The following is a 22519-nucleotide window of genomic DNA, read 5'->3' as shown; positions in this document are numbered from 1 at the left end:
CCTCCCTCCCTTCCTCCCTCCCTTCCTTCCTTCCCTCCCTCCCTAATCTGGACCTGCTTCCTCAATTCTCCTGAAATCAATTTCAGGTCCAGGCACTGGCCTTTCTTTTTTATCTGGCTAATTTCCTTTTCTTATCAATAAAGATTCAGTAAGTGATTAATGCTGTGCAGATGTTAGGGGAAAACAGGCTAGCCTGGCCCCCAGGGAGTACTCCACGCCACTGGGTGGATGGAAACAGTCCTTAAGAAGCTCCCCATTAGTGAGTGTGGGGTGCAAGGAGTCTCTGTGTATGCAGAGACATCTCCAGGCTTTGAAGGACCTAGGACTCAAACATGGGTCTTCCTTTCTATAACTCTCAGAATTGAGAGTTTTCAGCAAAGATTTGCACACACAGGTGCCAGGCCCAAATCCTCAGCCCAAAGCAGCAGGATTTAGCCAAGTGGTATTTTCAGCCTGCAAACAATGCTTGGGTATATTGGGAATTTAGCTTCCTCCTGCCAGGGCCCCAGGTTGTAGCCCAGAGGGGAAAGGCTCAATCCTTGTTCCTGTTATTGCCTCTGAGCAGCTCTTTGTCTCACTTGGTTCAGGGACTCTTGAGACCCAGGAGCTCCCATCCTGTCTAGTTTGATCACAGTTCCTTCCTCTGGGGAGCTAAGTGTAAAGTCCTTGTCTTGGGGGCAGGAGACCACTAAGGGGACAAGTAGATGGGGAGCCCCACCAGTCTGCCCTTGGGGCCAGTGCAGGAGGGAGACCAGTACTGGGCCCATTGCGGAGAGGGCAGAAGGCTTGTACCAGTAAGGGAGTGGACGGCCTCTGTAAATCAGCCTTCTGAGGAGCCGGGGCAGTTGGTGTTAGGGTTGCCTCACCCTCCCTGCTTTTCTCACCCAGCTTGTCCAAAGAATTAACTCCATCTACAGTGCCAAGCGGGGAAAGAAGAGGTTAAAAAAGCTGTCCATGTCCAGCATTGAGACATCATCACTGAGAGGTAGGCTTGGATGCCTGAGCTGGCTCAGGTTTCTGGGGCCCTTGGGCACTAGAAGTGGGGAGAGGCATGGACTAGCCTCAGTTTACCCTTCCATGGGGCAATCGTGGGATCCTCCTGTCTTCTAGGAGGGTAGAGCCCTGTGAAAAAGTGGCCACATCGGAGGGGAGGGCCAAAGAGGGAAGAAAGCCTTGGGAAGGGTTAGTGCAGACTTTGGGCTGTGAGGCCCTGAATAGGAAAGTGGGTGTGGGAATCTGCATCTGGCAAAAGGAAAGGCCAGACTTACTGAGCACTGTGGTCTGTTTCCCATTTCAAATCTTGGCCTCCTGGAGGCAAGACCCTTGTGTTCCAGGCTGATAGGCCTCTCTGCTGGCTCAGCCTCCAACTTCGGCCCTCAGCTTGCCCCACATCGGGACTGGGTGGATAGGGGTTTGGATATAGATTAGCACCTGCAGTTTGAGCTCTGAGGGACCCTGGCCCCGGGCCACGCAGCAGCTGGCCAGGGGCCCACTGGAGCCCAGACGACGTACATGCCTCATGAGAAGAGCTGGGTGGGGGGCACAGAAAACATTTGCTGTGGGGCAGTGGCTCAGCAAGCATGCACTCTGCTCTTCACTTTTCCAGATGAGAATAGTGAGAGCGAGAGCGACTCCGACGACAGGTTCAAAGGTGAGGCATGGCTCCCCAAGAGCATGGACCCCTTTCCTGCCCTGGCCGTGGGGGATCAGCCTTCCCTTCTCTGCACATACAGTTCCAATATCCCAGAGTGGCCCCGTTTGGAGAGGCGATGGCAGGCAGGATACGAGGCCAACAGAGCAAGGAGCTCTAGGGAAGTCCATTCCTACAGTCATGGAGCTCAGCCCTGAGAGGTTAAATGCAACCATCTCCCTTTTCCCAAATTTAAGGCTGGTGACCCTGCCTTACTTTCCCAAGCCGTTGTCCATGAAAATTGGGTGCTACGTTGGCCTGGTAAGTGTTGTGAATCTGGAGAGTCAGAGGTGGGTTCAGTAGGTTGCAAGTACCTCTTCTGGTTGTAAGAAGTGTGCCAAAGTCTGAGGAAACTGGTACTCTGGAGGCCCTGAGGCCACTCATCTTCCCTCTCCCTAGAGAGGAGAACTGCCACCTCCCTGGAAAGGTTCTGGGACCTTCATGTTCCAGGGGGCCTTGGGCAAACCTCTGTTCTTTCTCTACTGGGAAGCCCTTCCTAGACCTTCCTGGATGATTAAAGTATGTGGGAGCTAGCTCCCTCCTTCCCTCCTCTGCTGGTCCCCCAGGCAAGTGGGCAAGTGGACTTTGGGCCTGGGGACAGGGAAGAAGGGTCCAAGTCCAAGGACTGATAGGGGCCCTAGGATGGAGGCTTAGTGGATGCTCATATCTTCTAGTCCTGTTGGCACAGGGGCAGGGGTGGCTGGGTGCCATTGACGCATCCCTGGATTTGCCTGGCTCAGGCAGTCTGTTGGCCCCAGCTCAGCCTCCAGAGGCTCCAGGAGGCCCTGACTGTGTCAGGGCAGACAGGCTACACACCTTGCTCCTGCGACTTCTCCCCCAGACCTCGTTGGGTCAGGCCGTCAGACTAGGCTCCTGCACTTAGAGGTGACCCCTGGGGATGGAGCCCTGAGCGTGGGGTGGAGGGGGCTAATGTGGGGGTCTCGTCCCTGATGTGTGACCTGCCCCCAGCCCACACGCAGCGCCTGGTCCACATCCAGTCCATGCTGAAGCGCGCACCCAGCTACCGGACCCTGGAGCTGGAGCTGCTCGAGTGGCAGGAACGGGAGCTGTTTGAGTGCTTCGTGGTGGTGTCGCTCAAGAGGAAGCCATCCCGAAACACGTACCTCCCTGAGGTCTCCTACCAGTTTCCCAAGGTGAGGCCGCCTCCCTCCTTGCCCTTGCCCGCCTCCCTGCCCCCTCCTCTGCCTCCTCCTTTCTGCCTGGCCCATCTGGGGAAGAAGAGAGATCCTGTTCCTGCCTCAGCAACTCACCTCACTGCGCTACCCCGGAGCGTGGCTGCCCGTAGCCGGGAGGGAGAAGAGGGGGTGGGTTTGGGCCAGTGAGTATTCGGAGGGTGAGGGCGGAGGGAACACCCCCCAGCGTGCCTAGAATGAGATCCACGTTGTTTACAGGACTTCAGGCGTCCTGGGGAAGGGCCCCCAGCTACTTCTCCTACCTTATTACTTTTCTTTTCTCTTTTTGAACCACTTTATTGAGATACAGTTCACATACTATATAATTCACCTGTTTAAAGCATACGATTCAATAACTTTTAGTATAGTCACAGTTATGTGATCAATTTTAGAACATTTTCATCAGCCCCAAAAGAAACCCTGTACCCATTAGCACTCTCTCCCCATTTCACCCACGTACCTGAGCTCCTACCACTCCTTCCCTGCTCGCCCCCAGCCAGCCCGCCTGGCCTCCTTTCTCTTCCTGTAACACTCGGGCCCTTTCTCTCTGCCATTGCCTCTGCCGCGAATCTTCTTTCCCCAGCTCTTCGCTTGGCTGCTGGCTCTTTCTCATTCTTCATTCTCCGATCAAATAGGAGATCTTTCTAGATACTCTAAAGAAGCCCCACCCACCCACTTATCTCTGTCATATCGCCCTGTATTTCCTTTGTGGCACCCTCTGAAATTTTGTTGTTGATTATCTCACTCTGCTGACCAGAATGCACAGGGACAGGGACCTTGTCCACTTGGTTTTCTATTGGTAGCCCAGCACATGCCAGGTGCCACACAGAAAGTGCTAGTTTGGCATATATTGAATGAATAAATGATGACTCAGCCCACACCCGGACCTCTCTGTGAGAAATGGGAGTGGGGTCAGGGTAGGGTTGCTGAGAAGCATGCCAGTTGGGCAAACGCCACCTAGGACTCTCGGGGGAGGAGATATTTGTCAACTACCCCCCACCAGCCCCAAGTTCCACGTCCTCTCTTCTCTTATCTCTCTCTCCCCATATTCCTCTTTGTTGCAGCTGGACCGACCCACCAAGCAGATGCGGGAGGCAGAGGAGAGGCTCAAGGCCATTCCCCAGTTTTGCTTCCCTGATGCCAAGGACTGGCTTCCTGTGTCAGAGTACAGCAGGTGAGGCCTGGCCTGGCATAGCCTCCTTTACCCCCATAACAGTGGGCAGCTGACTCTGGCCCACCCTAGTCCCAGCCTCCTCTCCTACCGCAGCCTGGTCTTTCACCCCCCTCCCTGGGCAGTCCCTCTTCTTGGGGGCTGTTTCCTGGGTCCACTGATATTTCCCTGATGCCAGACTTCTCCCTGTTCCAGTGAGACGTTCTCTTTCATGCTGACTGGGGAAGATGGCAGCAGACGCTTTGGCTACTGCAGGCGCTTACTAGTAAGTAGGGCCATTCGGTCCTCAGGGACTGGGCCACAGTGTTTGTATGTGTGCACGCCCTTCTTTAACTTGAGCTGGTAGAAACTCAAGCTGTTCTATGTTCTGCGTCCTTGTATGCTGCCTGAGGCCGCGCGCGCACACGCGCACACACGCGCGCACACACACACACACACACACACACACACACACACACACCACGAAGCACTCCCTGGGATGGCAGGACTTAAAGTTGCCCCTCTGATTGGGCCCCAGGATCTAAGATAATCTACAGTAAGGGAAGAGATTGGATCACTTTCTACTGGGCTGTCATATGTTTTTAGCTCTTCTGTACTTTTTCTTTTTGTTCATTTACTTCGGGCTTACAGGCTCAGATTGCTGATCCTGATTGCAGGATCACATCAACCCAGCAGTATGTGTGTGTGCATCAGATTGGGGTGGAGGACAACCTTCCTCACCCCCATACCTGGCCAAGCTCATGTGCATCCTGTCCATGGTTTGGTAGGGCTGGAGGCTGAGCAGGGACAGAGCAGTACCTTCTGTGGGATTCTGGGAGAGATGCCTTGAACTCCAGGGAAAGGGAGGGTTTTGAAAATATAAGCCATGTTGTAGAGAGAGAAGCACTACAGCATCCCTCTTCTCATTAGTCCTGGGAAGTAGATTGAGGTAAAGGTAAAGAGAATCCTGTCACACACGCTCCCCTGGGGCTCACCAGGGGTATTGTTGACAGAGTTTCAGGGTTCCCAGGTCTTAGTGGGAGAAGGGGCAGATGAGGGGGATCTTTGGCAAAGGTGATGTATAGCAGGGACTCCAGGTGAAGGATTCTGGGCTGCTCATTCATTCATTCAGAAACATGTAGCATACACCTGCTGAGGGTTAGGCAGCACATGCTAAAGGCCCATAAAGATGAGTTAGACATGGCACCTATCTTCAAGCAACTTTAGATAGTCCAGTAGAGGAGGTAGGACTTTCAATGTAGAAGGCAGGGCAAAGGGAATGAACTGTGATTTGGGATCTGTTTATGTTCCCGGCTAGATGCTTTAAGTATGTCATTTTCTTTATTACTCATAATAGCCCATGAGACATTGGGTTGGCCAAAAAGTTGGTTTGGGTTTTTCCATAGCATCGTATGGAAAAACCCAAACCAACTTTTTGGCCAACCCAGTATTATTATATACGTTCTTTAGATTAAGAAACCGAGACTCAGAGGTAGAATGACTTGCCCAGGGTCATACAGCAAATCAGGGCCAGAGCCAGGTTGACTCCAAGTCCTTTAACACCAAGTCTGGTATCCTGGGTCACCCCAAAGGGTAGTCTGGGGAGAAGGAGTACTTGGAGATAGAATGCCTGGTGAGTGGGGCTAAGGGAAGGTAGAGCAGTACAGATGCCAGGCGGGGAGCCAGGCAGCTTCACCTGGGCCTGGGGGGGGTAGCGTTCCAAAGGCTGCCTTTGCAGGAGCAGAGATGGAACAGAGCTGCTCCTTTGCAGTGGGCCTGCTTCCCCCAGGGAAGAGCATGTTTGTCCTGGCGTGCTCAGAGAGGGCCTGGGCTGGGTCCCTGCCAAGGGGGCTGGCACTAGCTCGGTATTCCTGCAGATTGGACACAATGATTCTAACCCAAATCCCACATACTTGTTTTAATCACTTGGGGCTTTAGGGGAGGCGGGGGAGAGGGAAGAAGAGAGGAGTGAGTTTCAGGCCTAATATGGACAAAACCAGATTCTGCCTTCTCTTTAGATCTGTGACGTGTGGCCAGCAGGTTTGGAGACTGAAATAGCCCATCTGCATTTGCTTAGCAGCCTGCATGAGGGGCCAGCACCTGCTGCTCTGCTCCCTCCCCGCTCGGCCTTGCTGGGCACTCCAGGCCTCTGAGGCAGAGGCAGCCACAGAGCCCTGCCAGCCCCTGGCTGGAGAAGTCAACTCCTGTGGACTCACTCCAGCCTGCATTTGGGGGCTCCAGGCCTGGGGAGCTCTCAGTGCACATCTCCTTCAGCTGCCTACCTTTTAAATCCCCCTTTTACTTTGTTCTCCTCTGCTCTGTACATGCCTCTGCCCAGTCTCTTTGTGTTTCTTTCCCTTCCTTTCTGTCAGAAGGCAGCATACTTTAGAGGTAATACAGCAAATCAGAGGCAGAAACAGACTCCTGGTTCCATGACTTCTAAATACATGACCTTGGACAATGGCTTAATAATTTTGAACTCAGTTTCCTCATCAATAAAAGGGGGATAATAATGCCTGTCTAACAAGTTTTTGGAAAGTTCCAAGCCCAGGACTCGGATACGGTAAATATTCAATAAATAGTAGTTTGCTTCTCTTATCTGGTGTCAGTTTGCTTTCCTAGAATGGGGATGGATCAAGGAAGGGAGAAAAGAGCAACTGAGAAAAGGAATGTTTTGCAGAATGTCCCCTCTGGGAGGCAGAAGACCGCCTGGCTTGCTCCTAAGGATGTACACAAGTCCCTCCCTTTATGGAAAAACCCAAACCAACTTTTTGGCCAACCCAGTATTATTATATACGTTCTTTAGATTAAGAAACCGAGACTCAGAGGTAGAATGACTTGCCCAGGGTCATACAGCAAATCAGGGCCAGAGCCAGGTTGACTCCAAGTCCTTTAACACCAAGTCTGGTATCCTGGGTCACCCCAAAGGGTAGTCTGGGGAGAAGGAGTACTTGGAGATAGAATGCCTGGTGAGTGGGGCTAAGGGAAGGTAGAGCAGTACAGATGCCAGGCGGGGAGCCAGGCAGCTTCACCTGGGCCTGGGGGGGGTAGCGTTCCAAAGGCTGCCTTTGCAGGAGCAGAGATGGAACAGAGCTGCTCCTTTGCAGTGGGCCTGCTTCCCCCAGGGAAGAGCATGTTTGTCCTGGCGTGCTCAGAGAGGGCCTGGGCTGGGTCCCTGCCAAGGGGGCTGGCACTAGCTCGGTATTCCTGCAGATTGGACACAATGATTCTAACCCAAATCCCACATACTTGTTTTAATCACTTGGGGCTTTAGGGGAGGCGGGGGAGAGGGAAGAAGAGAGGAGTGAGTTTCAGGCCTAATATGGACAAAACCAGATTCTGCCTTCTCTTTAGATCTGTGACGTGTGGCCAGCAGGTTTGGAGACTGAAATAGCCCATCTGCATTTGCTTAGCAGCCTGCATGAGGGGCCAGCACCTGCTGCTCTGCTCCCTCCCCGCTCGGCCTTGCTGGGCACTCCAGGCCTCTGAGGCAGAGGCAGCCACAGAGCCCTGCCAGCCCCTGGCTGGAGAAGTCAACTCCTGTGGACTCACTCCAGCCTGCATTTGGGGGCTCCAGGCCTGGGGAGCTCTCAGTGCACATCTCCTTCAGCTGCCTACCTTTTAAATCCCCCTTTTACTTTGTTCTCCTCTGCTCTGTACATGCCTCTGCCCAGTCTCTTTGTGTTTCTTTCCCTTCCTTTCTGTCAGAAGGCAGCATACTTTAGAGGTAATACAGCAAATCAGAGGCAGAAACAGACTCCTGGTTCCATGACTTCTAAATACATGACCTTGGACAATGGCTTAATAATTTTGAACTCAGTTTCCTCATCAATAAAAGGGGGATAATAATGCCTGTCTAACAAGTTTTTGGAAAGTTCCAAGCCCAGGACTCGGATACGGTAAATATTCAATAAATAGTAGTTTGCTTCTCTTATCTGGTGTCAGTTTGCTTTCCTAGAATGGGGATGGATCAAGGAAGGGAGAAAAGAGCAACTGAGAAAAGGAATGTTTTGCAGAATGTCCCCTCTGGGAGGCAGAAGACCGCCTGGCTTGCTCCTAAGGATGTACACAAGTCCCTCCCTTACCACTGGGGGCCTGGGGATTTAGGGATATAAATCCACACATTACCCTATAGCCTCTGCCCAACCGCTTCGTCCTTTGCCAGCCCCCATCAGTGTCTTCCTGGGGGGGAAGGGCGGAGCCTGTGTAGAGCTTGGCAGGAGTCTGGTACCTTGGGCTGGAAGGCCCAGCAGAGGCTGAAGCCTGCCCCCAAAGAGTGGCAGCCCTTTCCTTGGGGGCCTGGTTGAGTAGAGGTTTAGAAGAGGCCCGGAGTCTTCACTAGAAGACTGGTGCTTAGTCCTCAGTTCCCAAGGAAAAGGAGTCAGATATAGTAATCATGCGTTCTCTGTGTCTGTGTCTCTCTCCTCCTTGTCCTGGCCCAGCCAAGTGGGAAAGGGCCTCGGTTGCCAGAGGTATACTGTGTCATCAGCCGCCTTGGCTGCTTCGGCTTGTTTTCCAAGGTAAGAGGGCTCTGGCTTACTTCCCTCCCCCTTCCCCCAGCTGACAGCTCCCATAGGAGTATCTGCAGGCGGCTTAGATGAGAAAACCACCTGTGTGTGTGTGAGAGGGTGAGAGAAGGCGAGAATGCAAGGGCAAGTGCAAGCGAGCTCTCTGACTCCCTCCCCATATACCAGCTCCTGCACCGGCAGTGTCTGCTAATGTCACAGCTCACCCTGGGCCATGGGCGGAGCTGAGTCCTTGGGGACAGAGACCCTTCGGGAAGCCAAGTGCCCAGGAACCCGACCTCAAGTGGTATTTCCTTTGCCCAGCTACTCAGATCTTGGGGTCTGAGGCAAGGACTAGTTAGGGAGCAGAGCCGACACCGAGTGGCCAGGGAGACGGGAAGGGTAGGGTGTGAAGCTCCTAGCGAAATAGTCCGCCATCTCCCAGCTTTCGGCCCGGGCTGGTCAGATGCCGGGCTGCCCTCTTCTCTGCCCAGGAGGTAGGGGAGGGTGGCGCCCTGACACCCTTCCTCTTTGGGCTGCTGGCGGTGGGCACAGGTCCTAGATGAGGTGGAGCGCCGGCGTGGGATCTCCGCCGCTTTGGTCTATCCCTTCATGAGAAGTCTCATGGAATCACCCTTCCCTGCCCCAGGGAAGACCATCAAAGTGAAGACATTCCTGCCGGGGGCTGGCAATGAGGTAAGGATTTCTGCTGCCTCTTTTCTCAGACCATGGACTGGGGCTGGCGTGGGACCTGCTGAGCCAAGGCTCAGTCTCTGGGGGTGCCGAGCACGGCCCCTTCCTTGCTCAGCACATTTGTACACCTCACCAACAGGGACTAAAAAGAGTGAATGACAGAACTGTAATTGTTGCTCAACTCTCTGCAGCTTCTAGGGGCCTTCCCTGGCCTGTTTGGACTAAACTGCAGGCCACCTTTTATTCATTCATCAAATGTTGACAGAATATGTGCTCTCTCACAGTCAGGGTTCCTGCAGACCTTGAGGCAGAGTCATATAGCTAAAGAGGGGCACAGCTCGGTCCTTGTGGAGTTCATAGTCTAGTGGGAGAGATGGACACTAAATAAATACTTGTACATAGAAACAGATAACCCCTAAAAGTGTTAGGTGCCAAGTGAAAGCACAGAGTGAGAGTGTGTAACAGGGGATGTGCTTTAGATTAGGGGCCAGGAAAGGCCTCCTCTGAGGAAGTGACATTTTACTGGGGACCCAAGGTGAGTAGAGTAAACCAGATGAAGTGGGAGGAGGGAGACTGAAAGAGAAGGGTATGGGCAGGAGAGGATCATTCCAGGTAGAGGGACAGCATGCAAAGGCAAAAGTTGGGAAAGTGTGGACGCTTTTGCCAAGGAACGGAAAAAATGGCCAGGATGGTTGAAAAGGGGAGTGAGCAGGGTGGATAGACAGCAGGGCCAAATCACAAGGTACCTGTAGGCCAAGTTCAGGGTTTTGGAATGTCTCTAAAGCAGGGTTATAAGATCCGAGATATGATTTTAAAAGCTCACTCTGGCTGCTATGTAGATTAGGGACTGGAGTGAAAACAGGGAGACCAGCTTGGATGTTTTGCAGTGGTACAGGCAAGAGACGATCGGAGTTTGGATTAAGGTGTGGACGAAAAGATGAAGAGAATAGATGGATTTGAGATGTGGTTTAGAATTAGGGTCAATAGCACATTGTGTCTGATTGGAAGTAGGGAATAGTGTTGGGGAGATTTGAAGGCGAATTCCCAGTTTTCTGGCTTGAGCAACAGGTCAGCGGATGGAGCACCTGAGGGAGGCTTGTGATGAGGAAGAGTTTGACTCCGTGCACGTTACATTCACGATGCCTGCGAGACACCCCAGGGAGGATGTTTAGTAGCAGGCAGTGTAGACAGGGAAGAGGAGATAGTCCCGAGGGCCTCCAGCGTTTAGAGGGCCTGCAGCAGAGGAGCAGCAGCCCTGAAAACTAAGACAGGAGGAGTCCCAGGAAGCCAAGGAAGGGGCCCTCTCAGAAAGGAAGGAGGGCTCAGGCGAGGTCAGGATGAGGTGTGGCGGGACGCCTTGAGTTTCAGAAACGGGAGCGGTCAGGGGGCCGAGAAGCTTGAGTACAGAGAGTTGAGAAGTGAATGGGGTTGAGAAGGGGGAATAGCCTGTAGAGACAGCTTTTAAGAGGCTTGGCTGTGGGGAGAAATCGGGAAGGGGCAGTGGTTGAAGGGTAACGTGGATCCAGGGGAGAGTCTGTTGAAGGTGGTTGTCTGGGTGCTGGTGGGAGTGGCCCATCAGAGGAAGAGGTTAAAGCAGCAGCAGAGGGAAGGGACAGTCAGACTGTGAGGCTCAGTGAGAAGGCAGGGCGGTGGGATCCAGGGAGAGACTGGCTTTTTAGGAGAGAAGGGTACTTCTTTGTGTAATGGCAGGGAAGGGCCATGGCTTGTAGATTCTGGATTCTCACCTGATGGCTTCAGTTTTCTCAAAATGGAAAAGAAGGTCATCCTCTGAGAGTGAGAGGTGGATGTGGGGTTTGAGGAGAGGGAAGAAGAAATAACTTAGTTGCTGCAGGGAGTGGAGAGGGTCTGACTAAAGAAACAGTGGATTTGCTGGGAGGGGCGAATGCCATTTAAGGCCTTTCTTGGAGCATCTCTTCTCCCACGCTCTTTTGGAGGGACTTCCTGCTTCATGCATGACCTGGAGGCAGGACCACCGACCCTACCCTGAGAGCCCAGTAGCATGCCTGGGAGTCAGTCCTTCAGGATGGGGCCCAACCCGCTCACCAGCCTCGTCTCAACGCTCTGACTTGACTCGCTTACTGTCCCTGAACCCTGCTTCCTTTTGCCTAGTAGACACTTCCCTTCTCTCCTTGGACAACCAAGTTAAGCATCTTGTGCTCTGAGCTGCTGCCCTGACCTCTCAGCCCTCTCAGCGCCCTGTGCAGATGTTAATGACGCCTTTCCCCTGTCCTGACACCAAGCTGGTGGGCTGTGATGGTTTAGGCTCATTCAGCCTCGCTGGACTGTGATCTCCTTGAGGGCAGGTGAATGAAGAGAGGCCCAGGTCCTGTGAGCTTCCTGTGTGAATCTCACTCCATGGAGGAGCCCGGACCCTCGGGGTAGTAGGAGTGGGGCGCTGACTGCATGCAGGCTCTCAGGAGGGAGGCTTGGGGGAGCTTCACTGTGACTTCCTCCGGGTGGGGTAAGGGCAGGAGGGGTGCAGAGGCCTCTGGCGTGATTGTGGTAAGGGATCCCTTCAGCGCACATTCACTGAGCACTTTTGGTGTACCCCACATCCTGCTAATCACTGGGCCTTCTGGGGCTTCACATCCGGTGGGAGAGACAGAGTGTAAACAGAACCCTATAAAAGAGACACGTCCTTAGGGCAACTTGTGCCCATGTTGCTGCTTCCCTTGGGCCCAGAGGGATGACTACTGAGCTAGGATTCGAACTTCACTTGTTTAGACTCTGAGGAACAAATGAGATAAGGCAGGGTAAAGCCCCTTGAGGAGGGCTCTGATACCATAGGGCTAAAAGAGGGCGTGCGTCTTCCCTCCTGGCTCTCAGGAGACCTACGCATCTGTGCTGCCCACATACGCCGAGGAAGCAAGGGGAAGCCTAGGCAGGCCCGGGTGAGAGCTGCTTTGGCCTGGCCTGAGCGTCAGCACTTCCTGCTGCTCTCATTGCTAGGGTCAGTTGCCACCCTCCACCCTCATGACTGCCCCCAGGGAAGTGGTCCCTGCACCACAGCACCGACGACCTTCGGAGTGGCCTTGCAACCTCTCCGGAGGGAAGATTGCTAGGTCTGGCCCTGATAAAGAGAGTCCTGCTTCCTGGCAAGGTTGTGGAATAGCCAGCTTGTGTTTCCCTGTGTTTCCCTTGTCCCTGGCACAGGGATTAGACAAGCCAATAGAGATAGAGGGCAGGACAGAGCCTCTGGAAGGAAACTCTTCCTAGCAGGAAAGGGAGGGGGCATGGCAACAAGGACCCTGGCACTGTCTGTCCAGAGATGGGTGAGCAGAGCCGCGCGGAGGGGCAGCGATCAGCTGTGGGGCTGGGCAGTGCGGAGCCGAGGCCTTTCCTTGGGGAGACGGGCAGGAGGGCAGGGAGGGCAGTGCAGCTGAAGCTGTGTGGCTCCCTCCCTCCCTCATCTGTGAGAGCAGCCAGCTGTCCCCCGCGCTTTCCTGAGAGCCTGGCACATGGCTCCCCAGCTCCTTCTTTCCGGAGCCTCCCCCATGTTCAGTTAGCCCTGTTGCCCACAGGCTGGGCGTCTGAGTACTGTGGGGGCAGAGCTGTGGTCTGAGAGGAGGAGGAGACTGGGTCTGACTACACAGTGGGGTGGGTTAGAGGCCTTGGGAAAGCAGGTGGGAAGGGGAGCCAGCTTCCGGTCGCCTTGTGTAGGACCCAGGAGTGGCACCCACCTGATCTGCCTTGCCCCACTTGCCCCACTGTTCTCCTGCAGGTGTTAGAGCTGCGGCGGCCCATGGATTCCCGGCTGGAGCACGTGGACTTCGAGTGCCTTTTTACCTGCCTCAGTGTGCGCCAGCTTATCCGAATCTTCGCCTCACTGCTGCTGGAGCGCCGTGTCATTTTTGTAGCAGATAAGCTCAGGTAGGGCCCAGCAGGTGAGGTGAAGGGGGGGGGAGGCACATCCACTAATTGATCCAATGTGATTTACGAGCCCTAGTATATGCCAGCCACTGTCGTATTTGTGCATGGAGTGTGTGCGCGCGCGTGTGTGTGTGTGCGTCTGTGTGTGGTGAGAGAAAGATCAAATGGAGAGGAAAGGTTAGCAAACCCAGGCAGAGAGGATGACTGAGGGAGCAGGGCTTGCGAGCATGCAAGATGGCAGGGTTGCGAACCCAATGGAGGACTTGGCTGGAGGGAAAAAGACAGACGCTGCTGCTTTTGCAACGGCCAAGATTGTAGAGGTACAAGTCTATTTGTATGGAGGAAGTAAGCAAGAAAGTAAGATTTCTAGCTGATGGCCACATTTCCTCTGGAGCGGGAGGCAAGGCCACCTCTGTGGGATGCTGAATTTTAAGAGAGTGATGAACTTTAGGAAGAGCCACAGTGAGGAAGGGGCGAGGGCACTGACTAGGGATAGTATGAGGAGTGCTGAGGCATCCAGTGAGGGGGCCGGTGAGGGTGTCACCTGGAGAAGGCAACTGAATGGAGTGACCCAGGGCCAGGCATGTGGGGATCTTCAGAGAAGGACCAGGTGAGGGTCTTGAGAGTGCTGGGGAGAGTGGTTGTAGGAAGGTTGTGGCCAAACTAGGAAAGGGAGAAAGAAGCCCAGGGACTGGAGAGGTCATCGAGGCAGGGGAGCTGGATTAAGAAGAATAAGAAAAGAGCTGAAAAGATCACAAGTCTTAGTCTGAAATGTTGGCATTTATGATTTTAGAGGCAGAGGAGGTCCAGATGGTTGTGGCCATGGGAGGGGGCGGCAGAAATGTCACTGGACATGAGGTGTTCTGGAAGAGGCCGAGCTCTTCTAGGCAGCCGAGGTTTTTTTTTTGCACTCTGAAAGAGCGTCTTAGTCCATTCAGGCTGCTATAACAAAATACCACAGGCTGGGTAGCTTATAAACAACAGATATTTATTTCTCACAGTTCTAGAGGCTGGAAGTCCAAGATCAGGGTGCCAGCCTGGTCACGTTCTGGTCAGGGCCTTCTTCCAAGTTCATAGCCGTCGGCGTCTCTCTGTGTCCTCACATGCTGGAAGCGGGGTTCTTTTTTCATAAGAACACTGATCCCATTCATGAGGTCTCCACTCTCATGACCTAAGTACCTCCCAAAGCCCCTATGTCCTAATATCATCATATTTGGGGGTTAGGATTTCAACAAAGAATTTGAGGGGACACAAACATTCAGACCATAGCAAAGGGTATATGTAGGGGATGGGACAGGCAGGGAGAGGATGAGATCTCGGCAACACATTGTATAATTTTTCGTCAAAGAACCCATCACGGGGGGCAATAGTTTCTTTAGAGTGGTGGAATTAATTCTGTCATTTAGATGTTTATTAAGCTATCTGCTATGTGCCATAACATACGCTAGGCGCTGATATGAGAGGCAGAAAAGAAGAATCCTCTTCCTGGTTTGTCCCCCAATAAGCCCAGGATCCCTGGGGTCTTTCTTTTGTGTGCATGAGAGGGTCATGAGGAAATGGACTCCCAAATGCCCTCACGGGGCATTGGCGCAGGAACTCGGGGCCACCCTCAGCCCAGGAGAAGTAAAGAGGAGGAAAACCCAGAGCTTCTGGCTTTTCCAGAGAGAGCCAGGTTTAGAAAAGAAGATTGCCCCCCACTTCCCATCACAGCCTGTTTCTGTACACCACAGTCCTGTTTGTGTCATGGGCCCGTCAGGCCTTGTGAAGGGACCGAGCCGGCAACTGGAACTAGCCAGGTATGGCAGCTCCCTGGGGTCCCGTCTGTGCCTTTTTGCCATCCGTGTTCACCGTCTGCCAGCAAAGCCCCCACTACCCAGCTGTGAGGCTCTGGTCTAGTCAGACCTTGATGCCCCTAGCAGAGCCTGGACCTCGAGGTTTCTTTTCTTGAAGTTTCCACTCCCTTACCTCTTGGCCACCCCCGTGGCCCTCAGCCTGGCTCCAACAGGGCTGTGAATACAGTGATTGTTTCCTGTGGCTTCAGCTGCCTCTGAACACACTCCTGGACCATTTGGGGAGGAAAATACCCCAGGGCCCTGATCTGGCCTGGCTCAGCATTCAAGTCCTGCCAATCTTAGGTCTTAGAAAAGATGTCTTCCCTGCTTGGGGTCTGCCTCTGACTGAAGAGGGGCAGAATAGGCAGCCCAGTGAGGGCACACAGGCCTGGACTGGGGTCAAGGCTCAGTAAGTCCAGCCAGCTCTTGTTCCATTGCTCACCTTTTAGGTTTTCCACAAGTCCTTGGTTCCTCTGGCCTAGTTCTGATGTCTGTGTAAGTGGGAGGGTGTGTGTGTGGGGTTTGGGGGGGGGTGCGTGCGCATCCATGCACGCATACACAGGCTCTACAGTGGTCAGCCCTAAGGGTTGTACAAGCCTTCTGCCTCCCAAGTCCCAGGCCCACTGGAAGGCATTGTGGAGCTGTGTTTCCTTTGACCCTGGACAGCCCCTTTCCAGATCTTTTTCAGATGGCTCTCCTTGGGGTGTGGGGAGCTGCTGTCCCTAGGGGAAGGGCTCTCAGGGCCAGGATACCTATGTCTCTGCCTCAAGGCCCAGCAGTATTTCAGTCGTCCAGGGGGTGGTAGGACAGCCAAGCAAGGCACTGGCTGCCAAAACGCTTGTGAACGTCCCCCGAGGTCCTTCTGGAAAGGAGGGGTTGTTTCTGTCGTGGATTGGAACCATGTTCTCTGACTGGTGGGCATTAGTCATGAAAGGGTGAGAATCCCTGTTGGAGCTGATCAAGTGGAGCCCAGGGCTTTCATAGCTAATAGGTGGGACCAATAGATGCGGAGAGACAGGGCGGGAAAGGCAGGCTTGAGAATCAACTTGACTCTGGGCCTCTGTCTCCTCATATGTAATATGGCCCTTAGGGGAGTGCTTTCGACTCCTCTCCTGACGGGTGGATGGTTAAAGCCAGGTGTGTCTCCTGTGTTGACTGGTGACCCATACTATCCCTCAGCACTCACTTCTGTGCCTTCTAGTTAGCATCGGGGAGATTCTCCTTCCAGTCTCCCATTGGTCATTCTGCTTGGCCACCCAGCCCTGTGGTGCTGGAGGCCTGGAGCCCCCCTCTAGGCCAAGAGAAGGATGACCCCACTGAGGCCTCTGGCTATTTTTTGGAGCGTAAGAGGACAGATGGGAGTGGTTAAGAATGGTGCCAGCCTTGCCTCAGTCAGTGGTCCTCAGTCAGACCACTTTTTCCAATTAGGAGAGGGAGGAATGGGTAGAGAGGAAGAATGGTAGAAGTAACACTGGGCTGGGGGACAGGAGAGCTGGTGCTGTCCCAGGTGTGCCACTTATGACCAGACTGACCCTGGGTATCAATGGCCCCAGCTGTAAAATGTGGACCTGATAAGATGACCTTCCAGCTCTTACTATGAATTTGTGTTCAACCCTTGCTCAGGTTACCTCTGTACTCCCTGGCCTGAGCTGATACTCCCACACTAGGTTAGGCCCACCTGTGCATTTGGGTGGCTCTTGGGGGTGTGTATGTGTGTTCAAGTGTTGCTCTGTACCTTTATGACTGTTCCTAGGTAGAGCCACCAAAGAGGGTAGCGCCATTGTCCCTGAGGTCCCGAGCAGTGGCAATGTGGGAGCTTTACCAGTCTGCAAGGTCGGACCCAGGCCCAAGGTTCCTTAGCATTTTTGTGGCACTGGGAGGTTTAACATGAAAGGATGTCCTGAGCCTAGCCCAGCAGGCTGTAACGCCCCTTCCCTGAAGGTGCTGGGCCTGGGCTCAGTGCTTTGTCTGTCTGTCTGTCTGCCAGTACCCTATCCAGCTGCTCCCACGCGGTGGTGGCCTTGCTCTACCCCTTCTCCTGGCAGCACACCTTCATTCCTGTCCTCCCGGCCTCCATGATTGACATCGTCTGCTGTCCCACCCCCTTCCTGGTTGGCCTGCTCTCCAGCTCCCTCCCCAAACTGAAGGAGCTGCCTGTGGAGGAGGTGGGCCACCTGGGGAGCCAGCGGGCGGAGGGGTGGGGGGAGGTTGGTGTGGAGGAAGGAAGGGACAGAAGGAACAGAAACCAGAAACCCCCAGGAGGTGGGGGAGGGGGGCGAGGCTGCTGGGATCTTCTCCTTTGTGTACCCAGCTCTTATCCTTTCTCCTTGGGAGGTCTTTCCCTGGCTGGAGTTATTCCTGTTATCTGACCCTGGGAATCCAGGAGGGCTGGAGGCCTGGGAAGGGCACTACAGGGATTCATATCGTGAATCACTGTCCCTCGTGACTCTTTCTCAGGCACTGATGGTGAATCTGGGGTCTGACCGATTCATCCGACAGGTAAGAGTGGGACGCTGCAGAGCATGGCCTGACCCAGGGTGGGTGCTTGTTTGATGCAGAGCACCCAACACTCACACACACGACTCCACCTTCACAGCCTGATTGTTGAGCCCTCTGGGTTCCACATTCACAGAACAGACAAGGGTAGAAAGAAGCTGGTCTGAGAAGTCTTGACCTCAGCAGGATCTGCTGTTCTGGTCGGCATCGTCAGCTTCTGGAAGGCAGTGTGAGTGTGTGAAGAACATGGCCTGGATGCAAAGGCTTGACCTCTGCCCTCTGCCCCCTTTGAGACACATGATCTTGAACAGGCCTCTGAACTTCTCTGAACCAGAATTCTCATCTCTAAAACACGCATGGGGATAACACCTGCCTTGAAATGTTGCTGGAGGATTATACATGACACACAGAATGCAGTGGAACTTAAAGGTTTGCAATCATTGTCAACTTCAAAAAGCCTCTGTTGGTGGTGGAAATCCTCCTGGCTCTCTATAAAGGAACACAACCCAATGCCGTAGCCTTTGGGAATGTAGTCTGTTACACACCACTGACAGAGCTACGACCCCTGGGTACGAAGCGTCACGATGCAGACACTGAACCAGCATACAGAGACAGGCACAACAGCCTCACCTCACGCCTGAGACACAGGCTGGGCCACAATCTCCCCTCCCCCAGCCAACCGTGCTTCCCCGCTGGAGCCGAAGCTGGAGGAACTGGGGAGACTTCATCATGGTGCTGGGGTAGGAACCCCTGTTGGTCCTGGGCAGTGAATGCCACCTGCTCCACCACTTTTCATCTTTGTGACCCTGGACAAGTTTCTTAACCTCTCTCTGAGCCTCAGCTTCTCATCTTGAAATGAGGTTGAAAATAGTATCAGGGTTCTTGGGAGAATGAAATGAGATTATATATTCAGGCTCTTCAAACAGGGCTGGCACGAAGTTAAGTGCTCAGTCAGTGTCACTGTGCGGTTTCCTTCTCCTGCAGATGGATGATGAGGACACGTTGTTACCTAGGAAGTTACAGGCGGCTCTGGAGCAGGCTCTAGAGAGGAAGAATGAACTGATCTCCCAGGACTCCGACAGCGACTCCGATGATGGTGAGTGAGGCTTGCCCAGGCAGACTCAGTTCTGGTCCCCGGCTCCCTCTGCTCTGGGCCTGGGCCTCATGGGGCTTGGACCCTGATTCTATGCACCAGACCCTTCTGGCTAGTGAAGCTCAGGCATAGGACCTTGGTCTCACTTTCGCCTAGAATTCTCTAGCCCCACTAGTGTGGCTCTAGGAGTTGTGGCTTGACAGGGTCTGAGGGGAGAGCAGTAGTGTGGTATTTTATCAGAGGGAGTTCAGAAACTTAAACAACATCGGGGCTGCTTCTAAGGTGGCCCAGGCTACAGAGCTGCCTCTTGCCTCTAATTCTCTACCTCAGGAAGTTTGGGGAGAAAAACCCTGAAGACAGTTGGCAACCGCACAGACTCTTCTCGCTGACCGGACACTAGTTATTCCTCCCTCTCAGGCCCTGCCTCGAGCCACTGCAGGAGATGGAGGGAGCTTCCTCTTCCTGTGAAGCCAGGGAGACCACCGAGGGTGAGGGTGTGTGGGGAGTGGCGCTCTGGTCCCTAATCTCCATCTTCATTCATCCAGCAAGTATTCCCCAGCTTCCGTGTTCAGAGCACAGTTTTCCGACCTCCTGGCTCAGGAACCAGTTACAAGCCTGGGAGCACAAGAGCTAAGGTTTCAAGAACACAGAAGTGGTTCTGGCTGGAGTTCTGTCGAGGAGAGGGAGACACCACCAGCTGGAGGCTGGGGATGCAGGCTCTTGACCTGAACCTCAAAGATTTTCTCTTCTCTTCCAGAATGTAATACCCTCAATGGGCTGGTGTCAGAGGTGTTTATCCGGTTCTTTGTGGAGACTGTTGGGCACTACTCCCTCTTCCTGACCCAGAGTGAGAAGGGGGAGAGGGCCTTTCAGCGAGAGGCCTTCCGCAAGTCTGTGGCCTCCAAAAGCATCCGCCGTTTTCTTGAAGTTTTTATGGAGTCTCAGATGTTTGCTGGCTTCATCCAAGACAGGGAGCTAAGAAAGTGTCGGGCAAAGGGTAAGGCCAGAAGAGCCTGGGGTGGGGGGTTCTGGGGCATCCTCTACTGTGGCTTGGGAGAGCTACGGGGTGGGGGGTTTGGGGGGGGGGGATGTCAGGCGTCCTCCAACTTTTCTGCTACCCGCAGGGCTGAGTAGCCAGGCACTGGTGAGCTTCCATCAGGAGGCTCTTGAGTTATTAGCCAGGGCAGGCCTCTAACATCCCTTTTCTTCTGAGAGAGACTGCCAAGGGCACCTTCTCCTCCTGCCCCAGTACGTGCATTCACAAGGCTGGGCACAGGCTGGAGCCACGTGGCAAGAGTGGGGCTTATCTCCACCTATCCCCGCATTCACAGGTCCTTCCTTACTCAAGAGAAAAAGACCAGACTGTGCAGTTTAGGGAGTCCTGAGAATCCAGGGTTGAGAAAGCCCTTGAAGAGAACTGAGTTAGCTCTCTGTCTTAGGTTGGTGACAGTCTGCCCTCAGAGCACAAAGGTTATCTTATCTCTGTTATTTCATCAGCTCTGCTCACCCTAGGGCTTTTTCATCTCATCAAGACCTTTCTAACCTCAGGGTTATTATTTCTTCTGCCCACTAATACTGTCCATTTAGTGTAACAAACCTTTTGAAACAACATGGTAGTGTGGTCTAAAAGCTGGAGGTGGTGTCCACTTGGGGGCAGCCCTGGTACGAGGAGTGGCATCCTCACCATAATGCACCTCAGGAACGTGCACTGGGAGGCAAGGGGCTCTTGCCATCAGCAGTGAACATGGGCCAGTCTGATGAGCCCAGTCTGAATTGATGAGCCAGTCTGAATTCTGGCTATATGAGGATGCTCTTATAATTGCAGGTCTTTGGTTTCCCCCTTTTTGGGATCTGCCCTTTAGTCCCCCTCCAGGAGGCCTCCCCTTCCCTTCCTCCAATGACTGTTCTCTTCTCTGTTCCTGTTTCTCCTCTTCCCCAGGCCTCTTTGAGCAGCGAGTGGAGCAGTATTTAGAGGAACTGCCAGACACTGAGCAGAGTGGAATGAACAAGTTTCTCCGCGGTTTGGGTAAGTAGCTTTGTCACTAATGAGACATACTCGGCAAGGAGGGAGGGACTGGGGGAATCTGTACCCCAGACTACTCTAAACCAATGCCAGTGGGTATTTATATCGGGGCTGTAGACAGAACAGGAAGAGATCTCATAGAGCCTCACCTAGGTCAGGTCTTCCTGGGTGCACTCCTTCCTGAGTGAGCACAAGGGCCATTAGGACCAGTGAGCTTTCCTCGAGGCTATAAGGGGTCTAACGACAAAAGTGGCAGCACCAGAGTGCCCTTCAAAGAGCTGAGCCAACTAAATCACAGCATCATAGCATGTCTCACTTTAAAAGGAAAATTGAGACCGAAGAAGTTAAACGGCTTTGCCCAAAGCCATACATGATTAATACCAGTGCTCTAATTAGAGCTCTAGAGTGTTTTCGCCATCCTGGATCATATCTAGCTGTAATCCAGTCTTTCTAATCCTTCTCTCCCACTGAGAGGGTTAGGGCTGTTGGAAGAGATGATACTGAAACATTCTCACTCTCGCCCTCCTCTGGCCCACAGGCAACAAAATGAAGTTCCTCCACAAGAAGAATTAAGCCCCCCTTTCCCAGTAACAGAGTCCAGTGCCTTGTAGAGCCTGGAGCCTGGGGAGGGGGCCCAGCCTTGGACCCTCTGGGCTGCTATGGCTGCTCTGCCCCCACAGACCCCACCCTCCAAGCCAGCCCACCTCTGCCTTCACAATATCCCAGGATACTGTTTGTAAATAATCTGCTGTAAGCTTTCTTATCTGTTTTTGTAACAAGCAAAGAGAATCCGGTAAATATTTGTATATTCCCAAGAGGCCGGGTGCTTTCCTGCCCTGCCCGAGCATGGATGAAGTTTTGCTGGGTGCTGGTGACTGGCCAATTATGTGCAGCTGACTGTCTCAGCCGAACCACTGATCTTCCCCTGGAGGCTCCTGGCCTGCCTGCCTAAGGCCCCTGCTGCCAGTCTCGGGCCCTGGAGAGCAGATGCTGTCTTGTTATGTACAGGACTATTTTTTTTTAAATCTTAGAGTTTCTATTTTTTTCTAGTAGTCCCCCTCCCCTAATCCTCTGTTTTTGAAAGGCAAAGGCCAATCAACCCCCGTTTGCAGCATGGTACCAGGCTCTTGGGCCTGGCCTTCTCCTATTCCTCCCACCTTTGTGATGGTCAGTGAGTCATGGGAAGCCCACCCCCCAGCTCTGCTAGTGTTCTCTGGGCCCGGCTCCCACTCAGTGGTGGCCGTGATGCGGTACAGGGCATCCCTCCTTCCCATCATCTACGGGTGTTCTCAATAAACAGTGTATAGTTGTTTGGGCCCAGAGCCCCATGTGTTTCTTGGCTTTATTATCTAGAGTTCTCTCCCCAGGGGGTTGGGCTCAGGCAGGCCCATCAGGGATGAAACACCTTCAGGCAGGGAACTGAGTACTTGATTTAAGAGTTTAGCTTTCGTGTGGGTCACTGACCTCCCCTGAAATTGAGTTCTCTGGCCAGAGCTGTATGACTGCTCTCAGAAGATACCTAATCATTGCTCTAGCTCAGCTTCCGTCTCCAACAGCTAACTGGTCAGATCCTATGTGTTTCCAGTGATGGAAAGAATGTTCATTGCCCCTTGGCTCCGCTATTAGGTGAATCTTGACATTTTCCTGTTCAGTATGAAGCCCTTAAGACATCATTGGGTATCTTAACATTGGTGGAGTCAAGCCCAGCAAAAGCCAATCCAGGGCTTGCTTATAGCCCTGGCCCATTGTCTACGGCTCTTCCATGTCACTCTGTGAAGTTTTTTTTCCATTGGAAGTCTAGGTGTGCATATAGAAAATTCTGCTATATTCCTTAGAAAAGCAAGGAGAGAAGCAAGGTGGGGAATATGGGTGGCTTAGGCTTTCCACTCACCCAAGGCCTTCACAGAGCTGAGACCTTGAAAATTCCCAGGATGAGGCATTAAGCTGGAAGTC

General features: G+C 53.3%; 1 protein-coding gene across 5 annotated transcripts in view; it reads left to right on the top strand.

Moving 5' to 3' along the window:
* Positions 1-21889, top strand: part of DENND2B (DENN domain containing 2B) — a 133820-nt gene extending 111931 nt beyond the window's left edge. For 3 of the 5 annotated variants that reach the window (XM_007459847.1, XM_007459845.1, XM_007459848.1), the window contains 14 exons: positions 889-985; positions 1607-1651; positions 2660-2844; positions 3948-4057; positions 4250-4319; positions 8476-8553; positions 9094-9234; positions 12974-13122; positions 16942-17119; positions 17412-17453; positions 18435-18546; positions 19301-19540; positions 20483-20569; positions 21105-21889. In XM_007459847.1, the coding sequence (XP_007459909.1) occupies positions 889-985; positions 1607-1651; positions 2660-2844; positions 3948-4057; positions 4250-4319; positions 8476-8553; positions 9094-9234; positions 12974-13122; positions 16942-17119; positions 17412-17453; positions 18435-18546; positions 19301-19540; positions 20483-20569; positions 21105-21139 (1569 nt within the window). In that variant the 3' untranslated portion in view covers positions 21140-21889. The remainder of the gene's footprint in view (positions 1-888; positions 986-1606; positions 1652-2659; positions 2845-3947; positions 4058-4249; positions 4320-8475; positions 8554-9093; positions 9235-12973; positions 13123-16941; positions 17120-17411; positions 17454-18434; positions 18547-19300; positions 19541-20482; positions 20570-21104) is intronic. The other 2 variants (XM_007459844.1, XM_007459846.1) reach the window with 1 other exon arrangement.
* Positions 21890-22519: the final 630 nt, after the last annotated feature.

Source organism: Lipotes vexillifer, unplaced genomic scaffold, assembly GCF_000442215.2.
Source record: "Lipotes vexillifer unplaced genomic scaffold, Lipotes_vexillifer_v1.1 scaffold61, whole genome shotgun sequence".
Taxonomy (NCBI): domain Eukaryota; kingdom Metazoa; phylum Chordata; class Mammalia; order Artiodactyla; family Lipotidae; genus Lipotes; species Lipotes vexillifer.
This window is presented reverse-complemented; position numbering and strand designations above follow the sequence as displayed.